This window comes from Haemaphysalis longicornis, unplaced genomic scaffold, assembly GCF_048455015.1.
Source record: "Haemaphysalis longicornis isolate Haplotype H1 unplaced genomic scaffold, Haemaphysalis longicornis Haplotype H1 scaffold_12, whole genome shotgun sequence".
Classification (NCBI taxonomy): domain Eukaryota; kingdom Metazoa; phylum Arthropoda; class Arachnida; order Ixodida; family Ixodidae; genus Haemaphysalis; species Haemaphysalis longicornis.
This window is the reverse complement of record NW_027526225.1, coordinates 78,617,978-78,645,950: the sequence shown is the minus strand read 5'-3', so window position 1 is coordinate 78,645,950 and position 27,973 is coordinate 78,617,978. Positions and strand designations below refer to the sequence as shown.

General features: G+C 51.0%; 1 protein-coding gene across 1 annotated transcript in view; it reads right to left on the bottom strand.

Annotated features, from left to right (window-relative positions):
* Nucleotides 1-1,522: 1,522 nt before the first annotated feature.
* The window catches only part of LOC144161687 (uncharacterized), a 49,416-nt gene continuing 22,965 nt past the window's right edge, over nucleotides 1,523-27,973 (bottom strand). The window contains exons 6-8 of the mRNA XM_077692312.1: nucleotides 24,828-24,910; nucleotides 4,147-4,384; nucleotides 1,523-1,579 (exon numbers count right to left, since the gene is read on the bottom strand). Of these exons, the coding sequence (XP_077548438.1) occupies nucleotides 1,523-1,579; nucleotides 4,147-4,384; nucleotides 24,828-24,910 (378 nt within the window). The remainder of the gene's footprint in view (nucleotides 1,580-4,146; nucleotides 4,385-24,827; nucleotides 24,911-27,973) is intronic.

The following is a 27,973-nucleotide window of genomic DNA, read 5'->3' as shown; positions in this document are numbered from 1 at the left end:
ATGTTGTCTCTACATTTTGTTTTCCCACCCTGCAAACCAATCCTTAGTGTATGTTTGCCGCACGACCACTTAATTCCGTAGGGGGCGGGTTATTCTGGAGATGCTGTCGAACAAGTTCATCAAGCCGTGCGAAGGCAGCGCGCAATGGACGTGAAGCTGCACCAAAACAGGCCCAAAACAACCGCCTCTAAAGCAGACGACAAAGCCGTGCCGCCGACGCCGCCGCCGGCGAGCAGGCACTTCCGCGCGGTAAATTCACAGTGTGCCCCGTGAGTGAAACCCTCCGCAGCGTTAAGGGTTTGTTGCCCCGCATGTCACGAAAGAACCGTTGGCTGGTAGAACTAGAAAGCTTTGCTTTAAAAAGGAGAGAACCAATAGACTACGGCGAGGGTTTGTGGCAGAAGGCGAACGATATATTCACCGCTGCATACATGTGTACTAAAGGGTCACTTGTACCCATTGAAAAGGACTGAATTGGTATGTATTATATGACTACTGAAAGTTTACCTGCACAAGCCACTTGAAGTACATTCAGGCATGCGTGAACCAAGAGGACGAGGGCGCTAAAGCAAGTAGTAGCAGCCAACAGTCAAATTAGGGGTGGATGACGGCCAAGCACTGCTGGAAACAGAGTGCTGGAAACTGAGACATGAATCCAGCATAGAGTTTCATACTAATATACACTAGAGGGAACTGTGGCGCCACTGTCTGCGAGAGCCGCACTTCGGCGAGCGTTCCGTCATGTACCGGGCAGGCACGTTCCATTTGTCCTTGGCATGGCTCATGAACAGGCTGAAAAGTTGGCTCTGGCCGCAAAAAGCGACAATATTACTGTAGAAGGTTCATCAAATTTCTTTTGTTATTATAAAATTGAACACCCAGAAAGATTATTTGTCAGTGATTATGTAGAACCTTCATGCACGATGAACAAGAAAAAATGTTACCCTTTTTTGTTGATTTTGGCTTCGAGACAAAAAAGAAGCCATATGGCTATCTAAGCCAAGTAGGCCTAGAACGACGTCACTAGCTATCAGCCATATCGCCTACGTTACTGCCTTTCACAACTGGCGAAAACAAGAGCAAGGCCGCATCAATGCTACTATCCGTAAAGTCTACAAGATCGCATTGGGTCTGCTACAACGTGCGAGCACCGAAAGGCTTCTTGCTCTAGGGGTCTACAATACCCTAGATGAAATAGCTGAAGCACAACGCGTCGCTCAAGTTGAACGACTCTGCAACACGAACTGGACGTTACATACTACAAAGAGCCAGCCTTACACCTTCAAGCAACCCAGAGCTCATGAACAAAAGTCTACCAGATACACTTCGACAGCACCTCGTCGTATCACAGCTACCCCGCAACATGCATCCTGAGCATAAACGGGAACGACGGCTCACCAGGGCGAAAACCTTGATCGACCTCCATGCACGGGACAACGGAGCAGTGTATGTCGATGCATCCCATCTGCAGCATAACATGTAAGTTGCCGCAACGATGCCTGCCACTACGGGAGTACTTCAATCAGCAGCCGGCGTCCGAGTATCTACAATCGCCCAGGCAGAAGAAGTCGCCATCACCCTGGCCATCACAGATCCCCAGTGTACAATGGTCCTCAGCGACTCCAAGACTGCAATCCTCCACTACGCCAGAAACACTGTGTGTGCGGAAGCTGCTCGTATCCTTCGCGGTGTGCGAGCCACTGACCGTGCCATCTACATCAAATGGTTCCCTGCCCACATGGGACATGATGTCTCGGGGAAGGGCAACCCTAATCATAATGAGACAGTCCACTCTGCAGCGTGACATCTAGCTTGCCGCACGGCAGGGAACGACTGCACTGACGCCTCGGAGTCACACGACACGGGCAAGGAACCCCTGTTAGCCTACAGTGAAATTTTACAACGGGACCGCAACAATAGAAGACCTATACCTCCCGCACACCTTGGTGTAATCCGTACGGAGGCGGTCCTCTTTCGTCAACTTCAAACTTACTCTGTTCTTACCCCAGCCTTTGCCCGGTACGTATGCCCGGAGGTGTACGCCAGTGACATCTGTCGTCTATGTCAAGAAGCACGAGCTACCCTGGTACATCTACTATCTGCCAGCCTCCTACTAGCACCACTACGACGTTCCCACCGCAGTTTGAGGCTGCGATGAGAAGCGAAGACTACGAGACACAAGCCCGGGCCACTAGACTACTCAACAACGCACTAGACCAACAGAGGCCGGCTCGCCGTCCAGAGGGGATTACCCATGGCACCACCCAGGATAATACCGGACAGCACCGGTATTTGGGTTTGACAGTGCCTGGGACAACCACATCCCCCTCACCGGACGGCTGAGCACTGGTCGCTCTCACTGGCTCCCCTAACAGGGTAGCCTCCCCTTGACTCGCTCTTGGGTGCTGTAATAAAGTTTTTACTCACTCACTCACTCACTCACTCACTCACTCACTCACTCACTCACTCACTCACTCACTCACTCACTCACTCACTCACTCACTCACTCACTCACTCACTCACTCACTCACTCACTCACTCACTCACTCACTCACTCACTCACTCACTCACTCACTCACTAGCTGCAATGGTGCCGCCCACGGTGGCCCGAGACTGCAGCGACAGATTTCCCCCTAGTATATATTAGTATAAAACTCTATGCAATACAGTGGACCACGGGCAAACCCTGTCTGCGTGGCTGGTTGTAACGACGTGAGACAGCCTTCTTTCCGCTACGTTTTTTTTTGCGCACAACATTACTTTGAGGATTCCTATAGATATGAGAAGTTCAAACTGTGAAGGATCGTTAATTTCGCTGGTTTACAATATAGTGGCTATATATGTAAATTGAAGACAACGCAGGCGCAGGCGTTCAAAACAAGACGCGAGATGGGGTCGTAATGTAATGCACCCAAATCAAGTTTCGCAGCAACGGGACTGGGCCAGGATATTCTGACGAAGAGACGTCGGGCACCTCAGTTCGAATGACGTTTGTAAGCGGTTAAAGGGGCCATGAAGACATTGTACAATTAGGTAAATAAAAAATTAGCAGTGGCTTAGCTACGCTATGCCAGGATATACGTAGCGTGAATTAAGGTTGAGCTGGTTATTCTTATGTTTCCTGGTTGTCTAGTATTATCTGATTATCATGGTTACAACTGCTAAAATGATTTTCAATCCAATCGAATCTAATCCAATCCAATCCAATCCAATCCAATCTAATTCAATCCAGTCCAGTCCAGTCCAGTCCAATCCACTCCAGTCCAGTCACTGCTCCTCGTTCATGCGTAGCACGGCTCTCCAGGAGCCACGCGAAACGGCTATCAAGCGGCTCCGGCGCAACGCGAGACTTGGCTACTGCGCAACGGAGGCGCACAGCTGGGCACGCGCCGGCGCCAGTGCGTCTGCCGCGGCTATGACGTCACTCCTCTGGAATGCGCAGACCGTCGAATATGCAGACCTAATTCTCTGCACACCCATTTCCAAACCAAGACAATACAATGGAATTTAATCCAATCTAATTCAAATCCAATCCAATCCAGTGTTCATCGCTCTCGCGCCATTCTCGCGCAGCACGGCCCTTCAAGGTCCACGCGAAACTGCTCAACCCCGGTCAGTGTAGTTTACGATACGAAAAGATTGCTTCGTCGGGATTAGAATAATATAGCTGGATCACAAACTTCGCAACAATAATGGAGATATTAAAGAAAAAATGAAGCCGTGGGAACTCCTCAGCCACTTTCGGCCGATTTCTGTATGACGTTCAAAGATTTTGTTTCCCCGGTTAGCGAGTCCTGGTCAAAGCGATCGCTAAGAAACAAGACCGGGGGATTTTAGTGAAGCCTCTAGTTCCGTTTTATTGTATCAGGTGAATGGTAACCCGCAGTTAACACACCGATGACTGCTTTTAGCGCTGGCCTCTACTGAGCCACTTCTGCACACATTCCTTCTGTTAGCGTAAGATCTAACAGTTTTAAAATATTTCCTGTATTTTTTTTTTGCGGCAAGAAACGTCTTTTACGGCTGGAATGAAGCTCAGGAAGTTGCGAAATGCTAGTTCCTTGAAAGCAACAAAGCGGAATTTTGTTTTCATGATCACTTCAATGCGAGTATTAAAGTTATTGGTGTTAAAATTCCATAACTTACGTAGTGGGATTGCTTCTGTCGGACGTTCGCCGAGAATGTTACCTCCAGGCGGTTCCAACGTTGTAGCTTTTCATTCGGCACAAACACTTCAGGCTTGGGCTCGAAAGACAAGGAGAATACAAAACTTGACACCCCCATCTGCACTGTGCACGTAAACTTTTCCCACGATTCCAACGTGACTGCGGACGAGTATACTCGTGTGGGGGCGCCGGACTGATCTCCGATGAATACTTCGACACTGAAAGAGATACGGCGTTTACAATGAGGCGGTTTCAACGAGGACCAAGACACTGGCACAGACTACGGAACGCAATTAATAGTACTTGTAAATAACTTTTTAATTATTGCAGTTAGGCTTGGGATTGTAATGTGCAAATTATAGAGGGTCATGAGTAAACCCGATATCCAGTGTTAGATGCGTGAAACAGCGATTGCTCGCAGACCGATAGGTTATAGAGGTTCATACTAATATATACTAGAGGGAAATGTGTCGCTGCAGTCGCGGGCCGCCGTGGGCGGCGCCACTGCCGATAGCGACGTTCCTCGCTTACTTGGCTTAGCTATCATTATGGCTTCTGTTTTGTTTCAAAGCCAAAACAAACAAAAAAGGGTAACGTTATTTTTCTTGTTCATCGTGCATGAAGCTTCTATATAATCACTGACAAATTAGTCTTTTTTGAGGTTCAATATTACAACAAGAAAACATATTTAATGAACCTTATATACACTAGTTTTTTTTTTTTTTTTTTTTGCAGCCAGAGCCAACTTTTCAGCCTGTTCATGAGCCATGCCAAGGACAAGTGGAACGTGCCTGCCCGGTACATGACGGCACGCTCGCTGAAGCGCGGCTCCCCTGGACAGTGGCGCCAGATTTCCCTCTAGTGTATATTAGCAGAGTCCTTCAATGCTTCTCTGGTCATGAAACTCCCGGCCAAGTTTCGTACGGGGACAAAGGCTACCGCGAGTGGCGCCACCGCAGATTGGAGGGCATCGGGCGGCCGCCGCTGCACTGTAGCCAGACCGGCAGTCACGAACGCAGTAGCAGCATGCCCGTTCGTACCAAATTTTTTTCGCCACTCACAAAATGACAAGTCCATTTGAGCGGCCCACGACACGTAAAGCGAAAGCGCACTGCTGATAAGGCGGCGAGCGTCTGTTTTATCTTAGTGACCCGTTCCCTGCCACACGCGCTCTGACCACGCCCCCGGTTGCCCTCCGATCAACACCAGCGCCGCGGCGCGGCAGCGTACAAAGCTCTCCCAGAGCGTGATGGCGAAGTTTCATGACCAGAAGGGCATTGAAGGACTCTGATATTAGTATGAAACTCTATGCTATAGGTAGGTTTCACCGCACAGAGGCCGCTGTGAGAGCACCACTTTTCCTACTAAAGTTGTCTTCTGTGCACGCTTGGACATCGATAAAGGAGTGGCGATTTCCCGAGCAGTTATCACCCACTGCCTGCAGCATGCCGTGCCAACAATCTATGGGCTAGACACTGAGACGCTGTGTGAAGAAAGACGGCCGTGATGAATGCACCTGTTCCTCGCTTCCATTTGTATTATCTGCAATCTTACTGGTCGGCTACAATAGCAGCAACTGACCTATTTTCGCCTGCGCCCCTTAAGCTGTTCGTTCTTCTCGTCCTTGCTATCATGGCGTTACCTTAGATGCCTTCTTTGTGTGGGCGCCCGTGGTTGACTAGTGATAATCCCAGCTGTTGGTGTCTGGGACAGAGCACCGACACATACGTAATACGAAGGCTACGAATCGATAGCGTGATATGCGTGGCATCTTTCCTTCAAGAGATGACACCCCGAACCACCAGGATATAGAAAATGGCGCTGCTTCTTGTGAGGCAAACATCAGCGCAACGTGCCTATAGTGCGTTTGGGCTGAGTACTGCAGCTTCTACGGCCGCGCGCATCGGGAGCTCGGAAGCTGCAAAGCTCCGCAAAGCCATGCCGATGTTCTGAAGTCACTCAGAGGTGCACACTTCACACGCACGCCGCGCTTTATCACGGCCGAGCAAGAGCGGGCGAGCGCCTGCGCTCTTACTCGGCCGTGGCTTCATCTTGCCTGCAACGGAAAGTGCAGTGCGGCGTTGCTCTGTGTGATGTCAAGGCGTGGCCATGGGTGTGCAGCGCTTTGCGGCTGCCGAGTTCCAGATGCGCCCGTCCGGACATGACATGACATGACAAAGACTTCATTAGATGCGAAGCATCTCATGGTCGGGGCTATGTCCCACGTGCGCCGTCCGCACTCCACTGCGCATGCGTGTCTCTCCTCCATTCTCCTCCCCTCCAGCTGCATGACACTGCACATTCGCGCCTCTCCTCCATTATCCTCTCCCCAGCTGTATAAAAGCAGGTGCGCGCTCTGCGCGGCGTCCAGTCTGCTCCGAGGCACCGCCTGCTCCGGTTCTGCTCCGGTGCTGTAGGATGAGTTCGGATGGAACCAACAGCCCCGAACCAACGGCACCCACAAATGGGAAGTTGAGTGAACCCCCATGCTGATTCGCATCCTACTCATGGTTCCCCTATGGGAAGATGGTGAAATTTCGAATCGCCTGCAGTAGGCACCGCGTTGCCGGGATACCTTGACGCGGCCTAACGTCGGTCCTGTCTGGACCCTCTACTCGTCAGCGCCCTCGCTACCCGCCCCCAGGCTAGTCGCCTTTACCTCGAGGGGTGGGTTATGCCTCGCAGCTTTCGCTCGGTCGCTGTCTTTCGAGGGCCTCTAGGATCTGCTGGACGGCCGGGAGTCGGTCTTCCTTGTTATAGCTCTGCGCTGCGTCTTGAAGCCACGGCGGGATCACAGTCTCTGTTTCCGCTTCTGCTGGTCTTGCTGCACAATCCCACAGGATGTGGATCATAGTGGCCCGAGCCCTGCGGCACACCTTACACGTGCCGCGGCGGCCGCTTTTCTGATAGAGGCGAAAAGCAAAAACGCCCGTGTATACGAGATTTCGGCGCACGTTAAAGATCCCCAGGTGATCAAAATTAATCCGGAGCCCTCCACTACGGCGCGCCTCATCTGACTGCGTTGTGTCGGCGCGTTAAAACCCTAAAATCAATCAATCAACACCTTACACGTGTCGTCCGGGTACTGTTCTGGGCATATGTGCTTCATTATGACCGGAGTCAGTAACGAGCCCGTCTGCTGCTGTCTAAATGGCGCTGCCATTACTGGTCTGTTCATCCGATAGTACTTTGTCGTTTCGCATCCGGAGAGCTGAAGTACTCAGCCCATAGGCTGCGGGCAATTACTGTTTCACGGATCTAGCGCTGGATATCGGGTTTACTGACGATCCTCTGCAATTTCCACATTACAATCACACGCCTAACAGCAGTCATAAAAAATTAGCATGTACAAGTTAAAGGGGCCCTGAAAGAGGTTTTGCTGATACATGGGTGTTCACATTTTCTGGTAAAACCACGTCCTAGTAATCACCTCCTTCAAGAATTTTTGTGAAAGCAATCATTATTGGAGGAGTTCTTACAAATCAAAACATCGCATTTTCGCCCACGCCGCGATTCTCCCTCGTTTCGTCCACCTCCTCGCACCACGCGAGCGTGGCGGCCCGTGATGCCCCGCTTCTCGGTGACATCTAATACTTTTAATACTTTATTTGTACTCATGGTAGGTGAAACCAGGCGTACAGGGCCGGAAAAGACAGAATTGCCCATACCAGTCAGGCTTGCCAGTCAGGCTTGCAAGAACATCCGGTTGCACGCGTCGTCTGCTACTGCGATATTCTGCGCCGCAGCTTCGCTTTGGGACGCGGCCGTCCGACTTTCCGACTGTCTGACTACGAGTGCCTATGTGAACACTCAAACCGTTCCTGCAGCCATAGAGTTTCATACTAATATTGTCACGAAGACAAGGACGAAGCAGTTGTCTTGAATGAGAAATACGTTTATTGGAGCGAACTTGTGCTCCTCTAACAACTCAAAAGAATACAGAGGCGGCGAAGCAGCGGTCAACAAAGTGACTTGCACAGGCGAGTGTCGTCGAATCGAATGCCCCGGCGTCCGCACTGCAGGCTTTTTATCTTTCGGCGCGCGTGGTTCTCGAAACGTCGATTCGCATCGAGAACATAGTAGATCCAAGAAGATTATTCTGGGCTGTTCACGTTAGATCGGAATGCTCTCCCTATCACAACAGATAACACATGCGGCACAGAAAGAAAGAATGGAACACGCGCTTCCCTTGGCGCAGAGATAACGCAGACCGGCGCAGCCGGGCGGTAAAAGCAAAACACAAATAAACAAACCCAATGTATGGTTCGCGGCATTACCCCCCCTCTAAGAGTGCATCGACCCGATGCTAACATAAGCGACAGTCCGAACAAATGAAAATAAAAGTTCGTCATCGTCCGTAGAAAGGTTTTAGGCGAACCACGTGGACGACTTCAGGCCGCCTGCGTTGTCGTGATGTGCCGGAGTCACCATCAGGGATCACTTCGTAGGTAAGTTGGCCAACACGTCGTAGAATCTGGTAGGGTCCGAAATAGCGTCGCAGGAGCTTCTCACTGAGTCCGCGTCGTCGGATGGGAGTCTAAACCCACACACGATCCCCTGGTTGGTACTCGGCGTCTCGGCGTCGGAGGTTGTAGCGGCCCGCATCCACCAGCTGCTGGTCCGTTATACGAACTCGAGCGAGCTGGCGGGCCTCCTCCGCACGTTGAAGATATCCGTGGACGTCGGCGTTGAGGTCGTCGTCTTCTACGTGCGGAGGCATGGCGTCGAGCATCGTAGTCGGCCTTCTACCGTAGACAAGCTCGAACGGCGTCAGCTGCGTCGTCTCCTGGATAGCCGTGTTGTACGCAAACGTGACATACGGGAGCACTTCGTCCCAAGTCTTATGTTCAACGTCAACGTACATTGACAGCATATCTGCGATTGTCTTGTTCAGACGTTCTGTTAGTCCGTTCGTTTGGGGGTGGTACGCCGTCGTTCTTCGGTGATCCGTGTTGCTGTAGCGTAATACTCCTTGCATCAGCTCCGCAGTAAATGCCGTTCCGCGGTCTGTGATTAGGACTTCCGGGGCTCCATGTCGCAGCACAACTTGGCTTATAAAGAACTTTGCCACTTCTTGTGCAGTCCCCCTCGGAAGAGCGGCGGTCTCTGCGTAGCGCGTCATGTAGTCTGTCGCTACGACAATCCACTTGTTCTGTGATCGTGACGTAGGGAACGGGCCTAAAAGGTCCATTCCAATCTGTTGAAATGGTCTCGATGGGACGGCGATCGGTTGCAGAAGTCCGGCGGGTCTTGTCGGCGGCGTTTTTCGTCGCTGGCAGTCACGGCAGCTCCGGACGTAGTGGGTGACGTCAGAGGTAAGGCCGGGCCAGTAGTACCTCGCCTTGATTTTTCCAATAGTGCGGGCTGTGCCTAGATGTCCGGAAGACGGGTCGTCGTGGCACGCTTCCAAAATTTCGTCACGAAGGTCCGCGGGGATGACGAGAAGGTAATTCGCTCTTGTTCCGGGGCTGAAATTCTTCTTCACGAGGACGGAGTTTCTCAGGCTGAATGCTGGTAAGCTGCGTTTGAAAGTCCTAGGAACGGCAACGTTGCATCCCTCGAGGTACTCGATTATGACGCGTAAGTCGGGGTCGGCACGCTGCTGGGCGGCTAGGTCGCTCTCCGTCACGATCCCGAAGAACGCGCTGTCTTCATCAGAGTCTTGTGGTGGTGGGTCGACGGGGGCGCGGGACAGGCAGTCGGCGTCGGAGTGTTTCCTGCCGGATTTATAAACGACTGTAACGTCGAACTCCTGCAGGCGCAAGCTCCACCGCCCAAGACGGCCAGAGGGGTCCTTCAAATTGGCGAGCCAACACAGCGCATGGTGGTCTGTTACAACCTTGAATGGCCTTCCATACACGTATGGGCGAAATTTTGAAATCGCCCATATAATAGCCAGGCACTCTTTCTCAGAGGCAGAATAGTTTTTCTCCTCCTTCGACAGACCACGGCTGGCATAGGCGATTACCCTTTCGCAGCCGCTTTGCTTTTGGACAAGGACGGCACCCAAGCCTATATCACTGGCGTCCGTGTGCATTTCCGTTTCGGCATTTTCGTCGAAATGAGCGAGCACGGGCGGGCTTTGCAGGCGTTTTTGCAGCTCGCAGAATGCTTTTTCTTGGTCGTTTTCCCAGCTGAAAGGGGTGCTGTCTTTCGTCAAGCGCGTGAGTGGCTCTGCAATGCGTGCGAAGTTTGCGACGAAGCGCCGGTAGTATGCGCACAGCCCGAGAAATCTTCGCACGCTCTTCTTGTCTTTCGGCCTAGGGAAGTTCGCGATAGCTGAAGTTTTTGCCGGGTCAGGTAGGACTCCCGCGGCGTTGACGACGTGGCCCAAGAACTTGAGTTCCTCGTATGCGAAACGGCACTTTTCAGGCTTCAGCGTCAACCCCGACGTACGAATGGCCTCGAGTACAGACTCCAACCTTGCAAGGTGTTCGTCGAAAGTCCGGGCGAATACCACTACGTCGTCGAGGTATACGAGGCAGGTGTGCCACTTAAGGCCAGCTAGCACAGTGTCCATGACTCTTTGAAACGTCGCTGGTGCTGTGCACAGCCCAAACGGCATCACCTTGAACTCGTATAGGCCGTCTGGGGTTATAAATGCAGTCTTCTCTCGGTCTCTCTCGTCCACTTCAATTTGCCAGTAGCCGGTCTTCAGGTCCATCGATGAGAAGTACTTCGCGTGGCAGAGGTGGTCGAGGGCGTCGTCGATTCGGGGGAGGGGGTACACGTCCTTTTTCGTGATTTTGTTCAGTCGCCGGTAGTCAACACAAAACCTTAATGTGCCGTCTTTTTTCTTTACGAGTACGACGGGCGCAGCCCAGGGGCTTTTCGATGGCTGTATAATGTCGTCGCTGAGCATGTCGTCGACTTGAGTCCGGATGGCTTCCCGTTCGTGTGAAGAGACGCGGTACGGTGACTGTCGGGTAGGTCGGGCTCCATCTTCGGTTATTATTCGGTGCTTCGCTAGAGGGGTCTGACGTAGTTTTGCGCTCGACGAAAAACATTCGCTATAGCGACGCAGCAAAGCCAATAATTTTTTCCGTTGTTCTTGCGGTAGCGCCGGATTCACGTCGAAGGGCTGCGGGAGCTTGAAGGTTTCTACGGGGGTGCGTTCAAAGTCGGCGACCGCGATCACGTCACTTGCTTCTTGCGTTTCTTCGAGGAATGCAATTACCGCGCCCTTGTTTAAATGCTGGTACTCCTCGGTGAAATTAGTAACCAAAATGTGGGATTGGTGTTCCTTGAAGCGCGCAATGCCTCTTGCGACAGACACACCGCGGTCGAGAAGCAACCTTTGGTCACTCTCCACGATAGCGTCAACGTCAGGAGCAGCACCTTCACAGTAGACGGTGATCATCAAACTTGCGCGGGGTGGCAGGGTGACATGATCATCGGCTATCCTTACAGCTGCACGCTGTTCGGGGTTCGGTTCCGGCGTCATCGAGTGATCGGAGGAAAAAGTTATCGCCTTGGTCTGCAGATCAATTATTGCGCCGTTGTCCGTCAAAAAGTCCATTCCGAGAATTACGTCGCGGGAGCAGTTAGGCAAGATGACGAACGCGGCAGGGTACGTCGTGCCGTCTATGGTGACGCGCGATGTGCACGTTCCACTTGGCGTCACGAGGTGGCCTCCTGCTGTGCGTATATGCGGACCGTCCCATCTGGTCATAACTTTCTTCAGTTTAGACGCAAATGGTCCGCTCATTACCGAATAGTCAGCTCCAGTGTCTACGAGGGCGACTACGTCAAAGCCGTCGATGGACACCTTGACGTCAGATGCAGTCTTCCTCGAGTTCCGGGTTCGTCGGGGCGTCGTATCTCTGCTTGTACGTGTTGACGGTCGGGCACTGTGCACCGTCGTCGTCGTCGTCTTCTCAACGGACGTCTCGGTCAGGTCGGGTACCCGTCGCGCCGTGTAGCTGTCGTCGTGTTCAGGAGTCTCGTCAGGGCTGGGTCGGGTCGTCGGGATGAGGGCATGTCGTGAATCACTGTTTTCGGCGCGTCCTTGCGTCGTTGGAGGGTTTCCAGTATTTCGCCGTAGAGCAACTTCACCTCCAGAAGTTGCTGCTTTTAGTTTCCCCCGCGTGGGCTGGGGGACCTTCCACGTGCGAAATCAGCATTGCTACGGCGGTTAGGCGACTGGTATGGGTAGGGCGATGGCGATCGGTGTGAGCGGGCTGGTCCTCGGTTGGTGTTGGACAGGTATTCGTCGATCTCAGTAGGGCGCTGGCCGGGTCGGGGGCGTGGGGCGTCGACGGAGAAACCACGCAGTCCGAGTCTCCTGTACGGGCAGCGACGATAGATGTGATCGGCCTCCCCGCAATGGTAGCACAGCGGACGATGATCTGGCGTTCGCCAAACGTCAGTCTTCCTCGGCGTCTGGGTTTGGGCTGTGTACGGCGGTACGGTCGACGGCGGCGAGAGTGGGGACGGCGGCGACAGTGGACGGCGGTACGGTGGAGCTTCTTGTAGACGGGCTGGAGCAGGGCGGGGTCGACGAACAGCCGCAGAATAGGTCATCGCCTGTGGCTCGCGGGGTGCCTCGGATGGCATAGAAGTGCCCAAAGCGTGTTGAACCTCTTCGCGGATGACGTCAGTCAGGGAAGCCACTTGAGGTTGCGGCGTCGTCGGAAAAAGCTTCCGAAGCTCCTCCCTGACCACTGCTCGGATGGTCTCACGCAGTGTGTCGGAGCTTGTAGCCCCGGCACCGATCGTCTCGGGAACCATCACGTTGACCGGGCGATCGTACTGCTTCGTTCGAACTTCCAGCGTCTTCTCCATCGCGGCCGCCTCAGACGCGAATTCGGCCACCGTCTTGGGAGGATTGCGGACAAGGCAAGCAAAAAGCTCCTGCTTTACCCCTCGCATGAGAAACCTTAGTTGCTTTTCTTCTGTCATCTCCGGATCCGCACGTCGAAACAACCTCTTCATCTCCTCAACGAAGATCACTACCCCTTCGTTGGGGTGCTGCGTTCGAGTTTCGAGTAAAAGCGCTGCGCGTTCTTTTCTGACCACGGTAGTGAAGGTCTTAGTGAACTCGCTTTTGAACTGAGCCCAGTTTGTCAAGGAGCTCTCGTGGTTCTCGAACCAAGTGCGAGCCGAATCTTCCAAGTAAAAGAAAACGTGCCGGAACGTTTCTGCGTCGTCCCACCTGTTGAATTTCCGGACGCGCTCCAGTTTTTCCAACCATTCTTCCGGGTCTTCTGCGGGGGCTCCTCGGAATGATGGCGGTTCCCGTGGCTGCTGCAGAACGACAGGAGGATTGGCTTGGTTGAGCATGGTGCTGGTTGCGACGTCTTTCTTCTTCGTCTTCTCCGGTAGTAGACCGAACTCGGGTGGTAAATCTTGCACGCGGAGGCTGGCTCTTGTTGGACTGGCTTGGCGGCTTCCAGAGGTTGTAGTGGGCATGAAGGGTGCGTACCCCGCACCTCCACCAGATGTCACGAAGACAAGGACGAAGCAGTTGTCTTGAATGAGAAATACGTTTATTGGAGCGAACTTGTGCTCCTCTAACAACTCAAAAGAATACAGAGGCGGCGAAGCAGCGGTCAACAAAGTGACTTGCACAGGCGAGTGTCGTCGAATCGAATGCCCCGGCGTCCGCACTGCAGGCTTTTTATCTTTCGGCGCGCGTGGTTCTCGAAACGTCGATTCGCATCGAGAACATAGTAGATCCAAGAAGATTATTCTGGGCTGTTCACGTTAGATCGGAATGCTCTCCCTATCACAACAGATAACACATGCGGCACAGAAAGAAAGAATGGAACACGCGCTTCCCTTGGCGCAGAGATAACGCAGACCGGCGCAGCCGGGCGGTAAAAGCAAAACACAAATAAACAAACCCAATGTATGGTTCGCGGCAATATATAGTAGAGGGAAATCTGTCGCTGCAGTCGCGGGCCGCTGTGGGCGGCGCCATTGCTGCTAGCGACGTTCCTCGCCTGCTTGGCTTAGCTAGCCGTACGGTTTCTTTTTTGTCTCGAAGCCAAAATCAACAAAAAAAGTAACATTTTTTTTGTTCATTGTACATTAAGCTTCTAAAAAACTACTGAAATTTTGGAGGTTCAATTTTATAATAAGAAAACAAATTTCATGAACCATCTACGGTAATATTGTTGCTTTTTTGCAGCCATAGCCAACGTTTCAGCCTGTTCATGAGCCGTGCCAAGGACAAGTGGAACGTACCTGCCGGGTACATGACGGCACGCTGTGGCGGCAGACAGTGGCGCCAGATTTCCCTCCAGTATATATTAGTATGAAACTCTATGCCTGCAGCTAACCGGAACAGAAACTCTGAACGACTACAACGTCATGTGATCATTATTGGTAATTCGGGTCTTGCTCTTTCCCCCTGACCCACACCAGGGCCTCAGGCCTCCTCCTAAATAAAGGTCATTCATTCATTCATCGTTTTGCTAATGAACCCTGCACTCCCCTCACGGCTGGAATAGCTGATGGAAGGAATGGGGACGGACTGTTTCGCTTCCACGCCACGCCGAAAGATGGCGCGAAAAGAGAGCGACCAGCTGTCACTGCGCGTTCGCAGCGACGACAGGTATTGGTACATATGGGAGTCTAAAAATTTCCCCGCATTTCCCCGAGGGGAAGAATGTGAAAGTGCGAATGCAGGAGTTGAATTTGCGCGGTTCGGTAATGTTCGCGAAAGAGAGATCACACACACACACACAACTACAAAGAAAGAAAGATGCATTTATTCACAGACACCTATTTGTGTTGTCGTTGTACTTGATTGCTAGAGCGGATCTCAGCTTTGAAATTTCGTGTCAGTACTCCTTTAAGCGGGTGCATTAGCCCTTCTCACGCCCGATTCCTGGCCAATCCCCCACGTGGGTATGTGCCATGTCAGCGGCCAGGCAGCGCGCGCCCATCTCCCCCCGTTGCCAAGGAAGACGAGGAGACTCCTGGCCAATCCCCCACGTGGGTATGTGCCATGTCAGCGGCCAGGCAGCGCGCGCCCATCTCCCCCCGTTGCCAAGGAAGACGAGGAGCGCGCGCTCCCGCAGCTGTTGCTATGTGGACGGACGGCGGTCGCCGGAATTCAGGGTCGCTTATAAAGTGCATTCGCACTTAAAATATGTGAGGAAGGGACCGAATAATCGCCCCAAAATTTGTTAGAGTGAGTGCGCACATGCGTTCCGAACCAGCGTCAGTTTATGTATTGCTTAATTCGCGCCAATACCGAGCTAAATGGTGTTTTGGTAGCGCCATGCACGTGCGTACACAGGCCGTAGTAGCATTTGATTCCGTTATTCCGATCGATTCTAAACATTTATAACCGGAACAAAAACCAGCCGAAGGGTTGCACGGTACGGCACCGCAACTTTTCCAAAGTTCGTCGTACACTCCATTTTCATGCTCCCCCTTTACTTTCCGGGAAACTTCTAAGCGACCCTGTGTTTACCAACAACTAGACAAGTACGCCTTAACAGATATTACGAGATGTCTCGGAAGAACAGTGGAGTTTTGGGGCCTAGCACGCCCGCCTCTTTGTTCGACTGTGCATATGATTGCACAAAATGATTAATCCACCCTCGCTTTTTCCCATGATGGCCTGAGGCCGTTTTCTCTCTATAAAGGCTATTCGTTCATTTTTGTTCACGTGCTCAGTGCTTCCGATTGCAATATGGGGAGGGTTTGGTGGCCGGTGGCGGCCCTATATTCCCCCTCCCCCTCCCCCCCCTCCCAGCCTACCTTGTGTCTTGTCTAAGTGTACAAACGGAAACTGCGTTTACTCTATGCAAAGACATACCAATTTATGCAAAATACACAAATCAGTATTTCTTTCTCTGAAAGTACAATTACCTCTTAATACTATATACAAACAGATCGTTCTAATGACCTAAACGATGCACTGACGGTTGATGTGGAGGTTGCGCAGTTCTACTAAAAAGTTTTATTTTGGACTCGCGAATGCGATTCGCCAACCATGCCACTTAGAATATACCGCCACTTGGAACAGCATTTGGCCATTTGACCAAACCATGCCGCTTGAAATAGAATTTGAACCCGAGACTTTGAATGAGTGATCGCGAGGCTTTAGTCTAGTGCGCCACGTCAAAACTGAAAACTGCGCGGGAATAGTCTGCTTACTAGATTGAGACCTACCCTTTGTGTAACCTCAATGCTTTCTCCCTGATTTCAAGAATTACCGGCTGGTTGACTGAACATTTCTTAAATAACAGTTGCGCAGTTAGGTTCCACGTACCTTAGCTGATCTCCAGCAACAACACTGTTTCCACTCCGACTGCGATTTCGCCTTGAGGTAATAGTGCTTGTCGTACTTTTGTTTTACGCCTTACGCTAAATACTTTGGTCGACATTGATTCCTTATTACCTAACAAACCTTACGTAATTCCTCTTCCGGGGTGCTATTCTAGAAGGCCCGAGTTCTGCCTACTCCCGAGTTTCCAGCTGCATGGGTTATGAAAGTAGTGACTACGGAGCATCCGATACACCTCGAGCGAAACGGCGCAGTCGCGTACAGCACGCCTGGCATATTCAGCGCGCTGTATTGGCGCCGCTTACGTTGATAAAGTACGGCTTGTGCTATCTTCCGCATGCAGCACCATATGAAATCGATCTCCCCTAGCATAGCACTAGCATAGCACCTCCCCTAACACTGCTACTTTGAAATCCCCAGCCTGGCTGTTGATAAGCGCCCGGACCGGGGAGGTCCGTTCTAGATGCAAAGCATCTCTTGCTCTCGGCTCCGTCATCTGTCGTCCGTCCGTCCGCACCTCTCCCGCTCTCCCCACCAGCTGTGAGATAGCGCGCGCGCTTCTCCTCCTCTCCCTATCTCCACGGCAGCTGTGCAATAGCGCGCGCGCTGCTCCTCCTCTCCCCCTCTCCACGCCAGCAGTGCGATAGTGCGCGCGCTACTCATCACCACAGCTGCGCGATAAGCGCGCATTGCGCGCCTCCTCTCTCATCTCCTCCTCTCCACTCCACATGCTTTATATAATAAACCCGGTCCGCGCGTCGCTCCCTCAGTTGCTGCTTCGGTTGAGTCACGCTGCGCCGTCCGGAGTTCCGTCATTTTCCGTTATTTGAATACCCAATCTCGTGAACGCTTCGGAACCTCCGAGATGCTTGGCATCAACTCAGGGTTCTCTCGCGGGAAGGTGGTGTCATTTTTTTTCTCGGTGTTCTGTTCTTCCACTGAATTGTGTTTGCCACGTCACTTGAGGGTAGACGCAGTGCATCTCTGCGCAAGCACAAACTAAGTGATCGAAGGGGTCCACTGTAGCGAACGGAACGCGCCCTGCTCCCGCCGACCATCAAATATGGCTTTTGTTTACGGCTTGGTTGAGTGTGCACGATGGACGCTTATCAGAAATCACCCGTTGCATGACCGTGCGTTTTGTTTATTAGAGCGGCAGACAGCTGCCCTCGAGGGGTTGCGTGACGCGCGTTTCTTGTGAAAACGTTAATGACAGGATAGCTTATAAACGTATTACATATACTGTCAAGGAGACAGTCGACACACCGATAGCCGGTTGAGGCGGTCTATTCACAGGGGTGAGGCCGATAGGAACGCAGGTCCGAGCGTTGAGATAACCCAGATCGTTTTCGTGCATGCACCTTCTTCCATGCATCGCGCATGCACGGTGCATGCACGGTGCAAGAAGATGCATGCACCATGCATGCATCTTCTTTTTCTGGCACGTGTTTGGAGCATATTCCGGCATCTTATTGGACCTAATCCTACCTTCCTCTTCCACACGGTTGATGCTGGTGCGGCGCATACCCTGATAGCTTGATGGCCTGTGGCATCTGTTTATTATCCTCGCTACAATACAATCAACGGAGCGTGTATATTGTCAGAGGCGATCTTTACACATTTCAACGGGTTTTGTTCAGCGCCACCGTCGTATGGCAGGAAGCAGAGCATGACAAGCGAGTAAAGGGGAGAGCTAAGAATTAAAGTAACCGCGTGACGCCCGAGGCGGGTAAGCGGGAGTGGAAAGGGCGCGAAAGAAGAGAGGGGAATGAGGGGATTGAACTCTATGAGAAAAAAAAAAAACACCTGTGGAGAGCTTCGTCGACAAGAGCGGTGAGGAGCAAAATGAAATAAAGCAAACAAATCTGAAAATCTGTTGTCATTGTTGCCTTTCCGTCCTTTGTAGTACATGACCACTTGTGGGATTGCCCGGCAATTGGGAGCTTCGAGGAACTAATGGGGCCGGTTCGCAAAATTCATAACGCTTTTAATTTGAGAAGTAAACGTTGTAGAATAGCGCCTGCAGCGTGATGAAGCCTGAACGTGATGTCACGGGAGTAGGACAGGTGCACACTACCCCCGAAAACCGCCGATTCTAGGGAGGCCGCGGCGTGTTCCTGTCTGCTTGCTGACGTTATTAACACACTAATACGAACAGAGAAAAAAGAAGAAACTGACGCAAACTCGTAATAGCAGAAAAGAAGCCTTTTGAAGCAATCCGTGCCAAAAGGCAAAGAAACAAAAGCGACGAAAAAGGCGCAAGTAAAATGTATCACAAAAGAAGTTGCTAATACGTATCGCCAGGCTTTCACCTCAAAACCACGTAAGCAAACTGGAGTGCCCCGAGGAAATTTTTGTGTCGAAAAGCGGAGGGTTCCAATAACGTAATACGAGTCCCAACTGTTTTGAATGTGGCGCGCTTCTATCACCTGCTTTCTTTTTTGCCACTCAGCCATTGTCACGTGATTGCACTGTCTGCCACCGACGGCAGAAACTGCTTTTTAGGAAGAATCATTTTAAACAAAAAGCTCATATGAACGCGTAGAATAAAAGATAAACTGAACTTTGTAGTGAAATAGAGATTAATCAAGTAAAAGTACAATGAAATAGAGTAGTTCGATTTGCTCGACCCCAGTAGCCACTGGTGCAGCAGCGGAGTGAGAGAACGCAGTGGAAGATGCGCCACGCCCTAGTCGCGCATCCTTGCAGTGCTCTGCCCTGGACCGGTTCCGTCACCTCAATAATCAGCAACTAGCATGAATCGCATTTTAAAGCTTTTTAACTCTGCCTCGAAACATTATCATGAGCTTATTATTATCACCCCAGCTCCGACTTGCCTGAGTTTCGCTCAAACTCGGGTCTAGTGGAATCCGGCTGCTAGCGGGTCTAGCGGGTCCTGCTGCTCTTAACTGGGGCGCTATTCCAGAAGGCCCGAGATAGCTCGCTTCCGAGTTTCTAGCCTCTCGAGTTAACGATCATTCGATAAACCTCAGGCGACACCGGCGCAATCACGCGGAGCAAGCTGAGCGTTACCAGCGAACCCGGTTGAGGCCGCTCACGTTGAAAAGGACGACTTGTGCGAACATCCGCGTGCAGGGCCACCTAGAATCCAGTTGCAATATGCACTCAGTTGCGTAAAGTAGATAATCCAGCTATTTCTTTTAAAAATCCGGCCTGGCTTCAGCCTTCTTGTAAAACTCCGCCCTCTAAAAGCGGCGCACGGCGCCTCCGATTTTATCAGTGTTCTGCTCTTCCGCTGAAATGTGTTTGCTACGTGGTTTGAGGGTGGCTCCAGTGCAGCTCAGCGCAAGGCTAAACCAAGTAAGCGAAGCAGTTCGCTGTGGCGAAAGGAACGGGACCTTCTCCCGCCTGTCAAACGTGACCGGCTTTGTTTACGTGCGGGCGGCGGGCTTTGTATCAGACATTGCCCTAATTTAGCGTGTCATGAGCGTGTTTCAACATTTTACGAGTGCGTTTGAGACGTTGAAGGTGTTTCATCCGTCGTTGATTGTGTTTTTGCTGTGTATGAATACGGCTGCCGTGGGAAAATCTTGCCGTCTTGGCCGCTCCTATCGTTCTGACTAGAGCGAACTCATCGTTCGGACCGAACCCCCCGGCTGTGGCAGCATTTGACTGATGGTGGCCTGGCGAGTTCGTTCGTTCGTTTTTTCTGCTACGCTTTGTTACCAGAGCATCAAATGCAAGTGACTTCGTGGCTGCGGCGCCACACAACCGACGAAGTGGACGCCATGGCGGCCATGGTTGGGTGGGGCTTCGGTCGCTACGCCGCGCCCACGAATGGGCTGGGTGTGTGTGATTGACACGAGAACTCGGAGGAAACTCTGGATAGATATTGCATGGCCGAGTTGAACTCGTGACGCTCGTGTTGGCGGCTGCTGCGGCGTGGTTCATTGTTCATTGTCGCCGTAGCAAGCATATACCTATCCCGAAAGAGTTTTTTCTTTAGCGGAGGAGGAATTTCAAGCCCTCTTTTGTCTCTCGGATGTACAGTGGGGTCCACTGTTAAAGGGAAACGGCGAGCGCGTGTCCGCTGCGCTCCGCGTAGCGCCGGCGCCGAGAAGTGGCGAGAATCGGAGACAGCCGGCACATGCGCACTGACCGCTTCAGGCGTGAGAAGCCGCTCTGTCGTCTGCTACGCCACTCCGCCGCGCCGCTCAGCTTGCGATAGCTGAGGAATTTCGTACTTAGCGGCCAGGCGAAGCGCCGAAGCAGACGACAGAGCGGCTTCTCACGCCTGAAGCGGTCAGTGCGCATGTGCCGGCTGTCTCCGATTCTCGCCACTTCTCGGCGCCGGCGCTACGCGGAGCGCAGCGGACACGCGCTCGCCGTTTCCCTTTAGCAGTGGACCCCACTGTACTATGCATTGGCTGTGCAGCCATCTGGCGCACGACCCCCTTTGCGATGAGTTTGAGGCGGCTTTCGCTTCATCACTGCAGAGGGCAAGTGTTGTGTGCGCTGCGGTTTTACGCGAAGGACACCATCCACGAAAGTGTTGGTAGCGACCGAACCAGCGACCGCCCCCAGTCGACAGTTAGCCGGTGTGTGTGCAGTAGGATTACTGCAGGCATTTTTTTTCGCCTTTTTTTAGGTGGTTCACCGGACATGGCATCCGCATGTTCTACAGAAAAGGAGCCGGTCGAAGTAATGCCAAGACAAAGAAATGAAAGCGCGGAAAAACATGCAGGTGAAATATATCAGTTAAGAATTATCGCAGGTACAATTATGTGTTGTTATTAAGTATCGCCAAGTTTTCGCCTTCAAATCACGTAAGAAGACTTAAGTGCGCTTAGGGAATTTCGTATCTGAAAGCGGAAGGAGGGTTTCGATAACACCGGGCAGCAATTACTTGGAATGTCTGGCGTTTTCGTCACCCACTTTCTTTTTTTTTGCCCGTCACGTGATTGCATTGTCTGCCATCGACGGCAGAAATGGGCAGAAACTGCTTCTTAGGACGGCAAATTTGGAACAAAAAGCTCATCAGAGTGCCTAAAATGAGAAATAAATGAACGTTCTAGTGAAATACAGATTAATAAAAAAAAAGCGCGATAAAGTAAAATAAGTTGGATTTGCTCGCCCCCAGTAGCCACCAGGCAACAGCGGAGCAAGAGAACGCAGTAAAAAAAAATCGCGCCATATCCACGGAATGAATGATGATAAGTTGGGCGAAGCTCGAGAGGGGGAGATCATCGGTAATCGTAACTCTCCCGTGAAAGTTCGCCCATTACATCATTAAGAAAGACGTAAGACTGTGTGCGTACATTGTACAAATCAACTTTTATTTTCGGAGTCAATGCTCCCAGGCCCAGACCTGGTGAAAGACCCCGCGCCATCGAGGACTACCCCGCACCTCCACCACAATTTGTCACGTAGGATGGGACACAACGGTAAAGAAAGAACTTTTATTTAGGGCGAACTTGTGCCCGAACAAGACGAGAGGAAACGAGCAAAGGTCCTTGCGTCTCGTTCGATCTCCGAGAACGACTGCCTGCGTTCGTGGCGTGATCTCTTGCGTGATCTCCCCCTCGCAGTGCACGTGCGCTCGCGCCTCCGTTGGCGAACACAGACAAGCTCGCGCTCCCGGTGCCGAGTTTGCGCTGCCGGTTGCAGCCGGTTCTTGCGCGTGCAACGCGGCCCACTTTGCGACATCTCCGAAAGCATGCGGCGGTCACGTACCACGAGACACAAGGGATGGACAGACCCATGACTTAAGGAGCTTCGCCCCTAAAAATACGCCACGCCGTAGTTGCGCCTCCTTGGAACGCGCTGCCCAGGACCGGTTACGTCACCGCAATGATCAGCAAATAGCATGAATTGCATTTTTAAAGCGCTTGAAACCCGCCTCGAAATATTAATATTACGTTACGTGGGCGTCGCTAGAGCTCGTGTTTCCCGCGTTCAGCTCCATCTCAGGCCCTCTGGAATTGCACCCCTGAGCTTACAAGCGTTGCTGGTCGCACACGAATATGCAGTGTGCAACTCCGGGAAACGAATTGTTGCCAAAGTGAACGGCCGAAGCGTTGTAAGCCGAAATACGGATTGCATCAGCGCTATAGTGTTGAGTTGTATTGTTTGTGTGGGCTTCATGTGCCTTACAGTGTTTACTACACTCTAGGAACTAACCAAACAGAGCAGCATTCATTACGGCACGAATGTTGTCGGGGCGCAGTTTTCACCTCTCGATCGATTACCGATGACCGCTAAGCCGATTGGTCTTGCCGGCGCCTTCGGTCAGCGAGCCAGTCACACCACGCGGACTTTCGATCGGCCGACGTGTTCGTATCACCGTCGGCGACGTGTGACGAGGCGGTCTGCCAACTCCGAAGTCGGCGTCGCCGTCTTGTCGCCCTCGTGTCGGCCTAGCCAATTCTCCTTAACGAGAAGCGTGGTAATACGGTAAAAAAGACACAAAAAAAGATAAATATCGACGGACACGATAGCGTTAAGCGTGCTGTAGGAAACGCGAATTTACCGAATGGGCCGCAGCGACCCGTAGACGCTGAGCAGACGACGCTTCTTTTCGACGGAAGTGCGGGAAAAAGGCATCCAATTGCAGGATTTCTGCTTTGTGACGCACATGGGAGAATCAATGACGTACATGCGTCGCAATGGTGGTGCTGAAAGACACGCGGGAAAGGGTGCGAACGCGGCAACAAACTTTGCAACGAAAGTGTGAGCTTTACGCTGCAAATAAAAAAAGTTATACTTGGAAAAGATGACGTTGTCCACCCAATTTAACACTGCTCTTGTTTCATTTAGTCTGCTCTAAACGCCTTTCAGAACCCCTTTAACTGTTGCCCTAAATACCAATTGAAACTCGTTTTATTGCGTCCGCCACAGATCACGTCGCGCAAGAAAAACAATTTTACCCCGGAAAGTATATTTTTGAAAGTTACCTAAAGTCTTTCCTGAAACACCCTGTATAACTCTTTACTGCAGGGATTCGGCTGGTTCCTGCGGCGCAGTGGGAGTATATGACAGCGCGGGAGTATATGAGGAGTTTTTTTTCTCGAAATGCGCCAAATCAAGAAACCGAAACTAAATCATCTAAAACTGTAGTGATAAAAAAAAAAACGCGGCAACTTCCCCCTAAAAATTTTAACAAAAAAGGCCGGATAACGCCCTGCAAACGTGTACTTAGAACGCTTTGCGTTTCGACAATGAGCCCGATTCTGTTTTGGCGCGGATCTAAATGAGGCAAGTCTATTTTCCCGATGGGAATGTGATTTTGGATTGACGTCATATCAACAACATGGCAGCCCCCTTCCGAGTTCCCGCCTGACAGTTAGAGCTGTCAGGCGGGAAGAAGTAACCATTTAGGATATTAGTAAATCACCAAATAAAGTTATGACTAGAAATTGCTAACAAAGCAATTTTTAATTACTTGTGTCAAGGTACTTTCCCTGGCTGACGTGTAAAGCACATCACAAAAAACCTTTGACAGCGTTGCATTTAGGCCCCGTAACAAAGTTTCGCTGTTTCCTCATTTTCGTGGGTGGATTTGGCTCAACAGGAAAAAAAAAAAAAACGCCTCATATACCACTGTGACTACGGTATCACGAGGGTGGCCATTTACGCGCACGCAGACCCGATCAGACAGGACCATAATGGCGACCTACGCGTAGGTCTTTACATCAACCAAGTTCTCTCTCTCCTTCTTGCGTGCAATGACCATCTTTTTCATCCGGGCAGCGATACTTGCACTTGCCTTGTCTCGAGGACACAGCTACGCGCTTTGCAGAAACAGAAATGTGAATTTTGCATTGCACTAGGCCAAAAAAAAAGCGCGTCATCCCTATTTCATATTTGCCGCGCTTTCGAGGCGCTTTTGCAAAGAAAGTGCTACGAGTTGTGCCGCGCCTCCGCCAGATGGCACCACGGGTCCCGCGACCGCGAGAAGACGCAGTGAAACATCCCCCTCGCGAGGGGCATGATCAAATGCAGAGCATTTCCGGGGGCGCACGACGTTAAGTAGTTTGCGTTACGTTAATGTTGTTGCACTTTTGGCAACTGCTGACGAGAGAGCGCTCGCCAGCAGTAATTTGAATGAGTCAACGATATAAGGCGCGTTCGTAGCGTCCCATTCTGTGTCGGCTTTATGGCGCAGTGGGTAGAGCACCATGTACATTGCGTTCCGCCGGCAGGGTCGAGGGATCGAAACCGGGCGCCGGAGAGTTTTTTTTTATATAGTAGAAAGGGGTGCGGTGCGGACTACGGACGTCAACGCGGGTGACATCGTGAGTTACTGAAATGCTCTGCATTTAAAAGCGCCCTTGAAACAGTCTTTCAAATGCTTTTCTCAAGGTTTACCGTTACGCTTCTCACATTTCTGCCTTTCCGTTCAACCATAATTACCGAACACAAGTCAAATTGCAGTGAACGCACTGCGTCCCACTTACTCTCCTTGTCCATCGTACTCGGAGGTGTGTACTACGTACGTTCCTACAGGAAATGTCAAACCCTTCACGTGAAGGTGCGTCCCCTGCAAAACAATGAGGACGGGGAAAAGTTGTGTGGTAAAAGATCATCATCATCATAATCATCATCATCATAATACTCGTCATCACCACCATCATCATCATCACCATCGCCACCACCATCATCATCACCACCATCACCATCATCATAATCATAGCAGCAACAGCAGCAGGCTATCTACGTCCACTGCAGGGCAAAGGCCTCTTTCACAGATCTCCAATTATCCCGGTCCTGTGCTAACTGTGACCAATTTATCCCGCAAATTTCTTGATCTCATCTGCCCGCCTAATTTTCTGCCGTCCCCTGTCACGCTTGCCTTCTCTAGGAATCCACTCGGTTACCCTGAATGACCAACGGTTATATTTCCTCCGCATTACATGCCCTGCCCACACCCATTTCTTCTTCTCAATTTCTACTAATATGTCCTTAACACGAGTGTGTTCCCTGACCCACTCCGCTCTCTTCTTGTCCCTTAATGTTACACCTATCATCTTCAGTTCTATTGCTCGCAGAGTCGTCCTAAATTTAAGTTGAACCCTCTTAGTGAGCCTCCAAGTTTCTGCCCCGCAAGTGAGTACCGGTAAGATGCAGCTGTCATACAGTTTGTTCTTCAGGGACAATGGTAGGCTGCCATTCATTATTTGCGAATGCCTGCCCAATGCACTCCCCATTCTTATCCTTCTAACTACCTCTGCCTCATGGTTGGGATAGATATATTTAAGCAAAAAACGCCCAATTTTACCAACGCACTTCAGCCGACCATCGGCTACACTTCGCGGTGCACGTTAATATATTGCGTGAGCAATGAAACGGTCACGTCGGCAAAAAGTTGACTGCCGCGGTTCTCCGGACTAAGCGGAATGAGGATTGGGGAGCCCTGGAAAGGGTGAGGGGAGCGGGTTGCGATGGATTGCTGAGGCGGGGGGGGGGAGAGGCAGTATGGCGACAATCAGTATCCCTCCTCCTATCGATAAGCACTGTGGAGGTTCGCCCAAATGGATTCAATTCTCCCGCTTTCCACTGCCCGAGCTCCATCTACGGGAACCTTTCGTTACTGTGGGTCTGTTGGAATGCCGCCACTAGGGCTAAGCTGGCGCACGAGCGATTTTTGTATTTTAGGTTCGAAGCATTGTTTTCAACGCGTATATTTTATTTGCAATCACAAGTTAAGCCCACATTTCTTTTCAATTAAGGGAATACTGCGAGTACCAGCTGTGTTATGGTGTTTTGCCTAAAATTTGCGTCATGTTTTCTTTTTGCTCAACAATGTTGACAAGTAAGAAGTGTGCGTCCAGATTACGCGGTTCGGAAAAGTTTTGCCTGAATAAAGTGCTGGTTTCAGAATGCTGTTAGGTATTGGCCGGTTGGCTCAATCGATGCCATGATTTGAAGCGCAACAAAAACACACGGCCGAAGAACAGAGTAGGACAGACAGACAGAGACAGAGAGACAGACGGACGGACGGACAGACGGACGGACGGACGGACGGACAGACAGACAGACAGACAGACAGACAGACAGACAGACAGACAGACAGACAGACAGACAGACAGACAGACAGACAGACGGACGGACGGACGGACGGACGGACGGACGGACGGATCAATATTTTTGGGTTTAGGTAGACCACGAAAGTCTTTATAAACATTACTGGGGTTGTTAATTAACTGCTCCCCTAATTATAATCCTCGTGTAATTAGCATGTTGAAATCGCTCGTCTAGGCCCCCACTACATGTTCCTAAAAGACGTTGCTAAGTCGAAGGGCACAACGCAATGAATATGCCCACTTTTTTACTCAGCTAGAACCCTTGGGGACAGGGTAACGTTGGTGCTGCATGCACGCCCCTCCCTCATTTCTGAGGCCCTGGGCTCGACTCCCATCCAGTCTCTAGTTCGCCTCATTTCTCTTCAACTCAGTTTTCTTCTTATCTATTTGTGCCGTCGACTCCTTTGTCTGCCGTCTCTCGGTGGTGCCACATTTCTTACCTACCGCGTCAACTAATAGCGTAATGTCTTTGCAGCAGTGAGTCTCTGGTTGGTTAACTACCTGATCCGATATGGAATCTGCTTGTACTACACGAATAAGAGGAGACGTGACACACGCTCAATGCAATTGCCTAGCCAAATGCTGTACCATTTTAGTTTATTTTTAGAGCTGTACGGACATTTGAGGAAGAAACATGAGTAAATAAATATAGAAAAATGAGCGCTGCGTTTTAAAGTGTCGGTGATCAATGTTCTCAATATTCGTGCCCTTAAAATATGGCCTTAAACGAGCTACCCCGAAGAAGGTGCTGTTATAAGGCGAAAATACACTGGAGTGCTGACCAACGGTACTGAAAGTAAGGTTTTCACAGCCTCGTAGGCCTCAGTGCGTAACGGCTTCTTAGGCTATATAAGAAGCTGATAGTATAGGAAAAACCACAAAGTATTGATTCATTCATTACTTTTTCAGTACTCTGTGTGGGAACAGGTGTCAGGAGGCATTTTGAAATGATAAATCCTGAAGTTTATTGGAAACATCCTCCGGGTGTTCGGCGCTCGTTGACACTGCTTGCGGGCACAGCGTTCGTGCGCCCAGGAACGCTTGACCCCGAGTGTTAAAAAAAAAACAAAAAAAAAAAAACTTTTCGTTATTGCTGTCTGACACCGAAAGCCAATTATCTCTGCTTTAGTGTTTACTAGACCTATTACGTGAGGTTGTATTATCGACTGACATGAAGTCATCATTGGGCAGGTCGCATGAGAAGTTTTGCCTGTCGTTCGTTATCAGACAAGCGTGCAGCTTTGCTTTGAAGCTACGTTAATTTCTCGGGTCCAAAACATCGCTTGAAGGTTCCCTATATCGGTACCTATTTATCTTTCCGTTTTAAAAAAGAAACAAAAAAAAAAAACGTGAACGCGCAATTCTGTTATATGGCCAACTCTGTATGTTATATGACTGGATCCGCAATCGTAGAGCCATTCGGCAATATTTATTTATTTATTTATTTTATTTCTCACATTACCCACAGCGCCAGTTTTACATTACTGTGGGGGCGGGGGGGGGGGGGGGCACAGCACCTA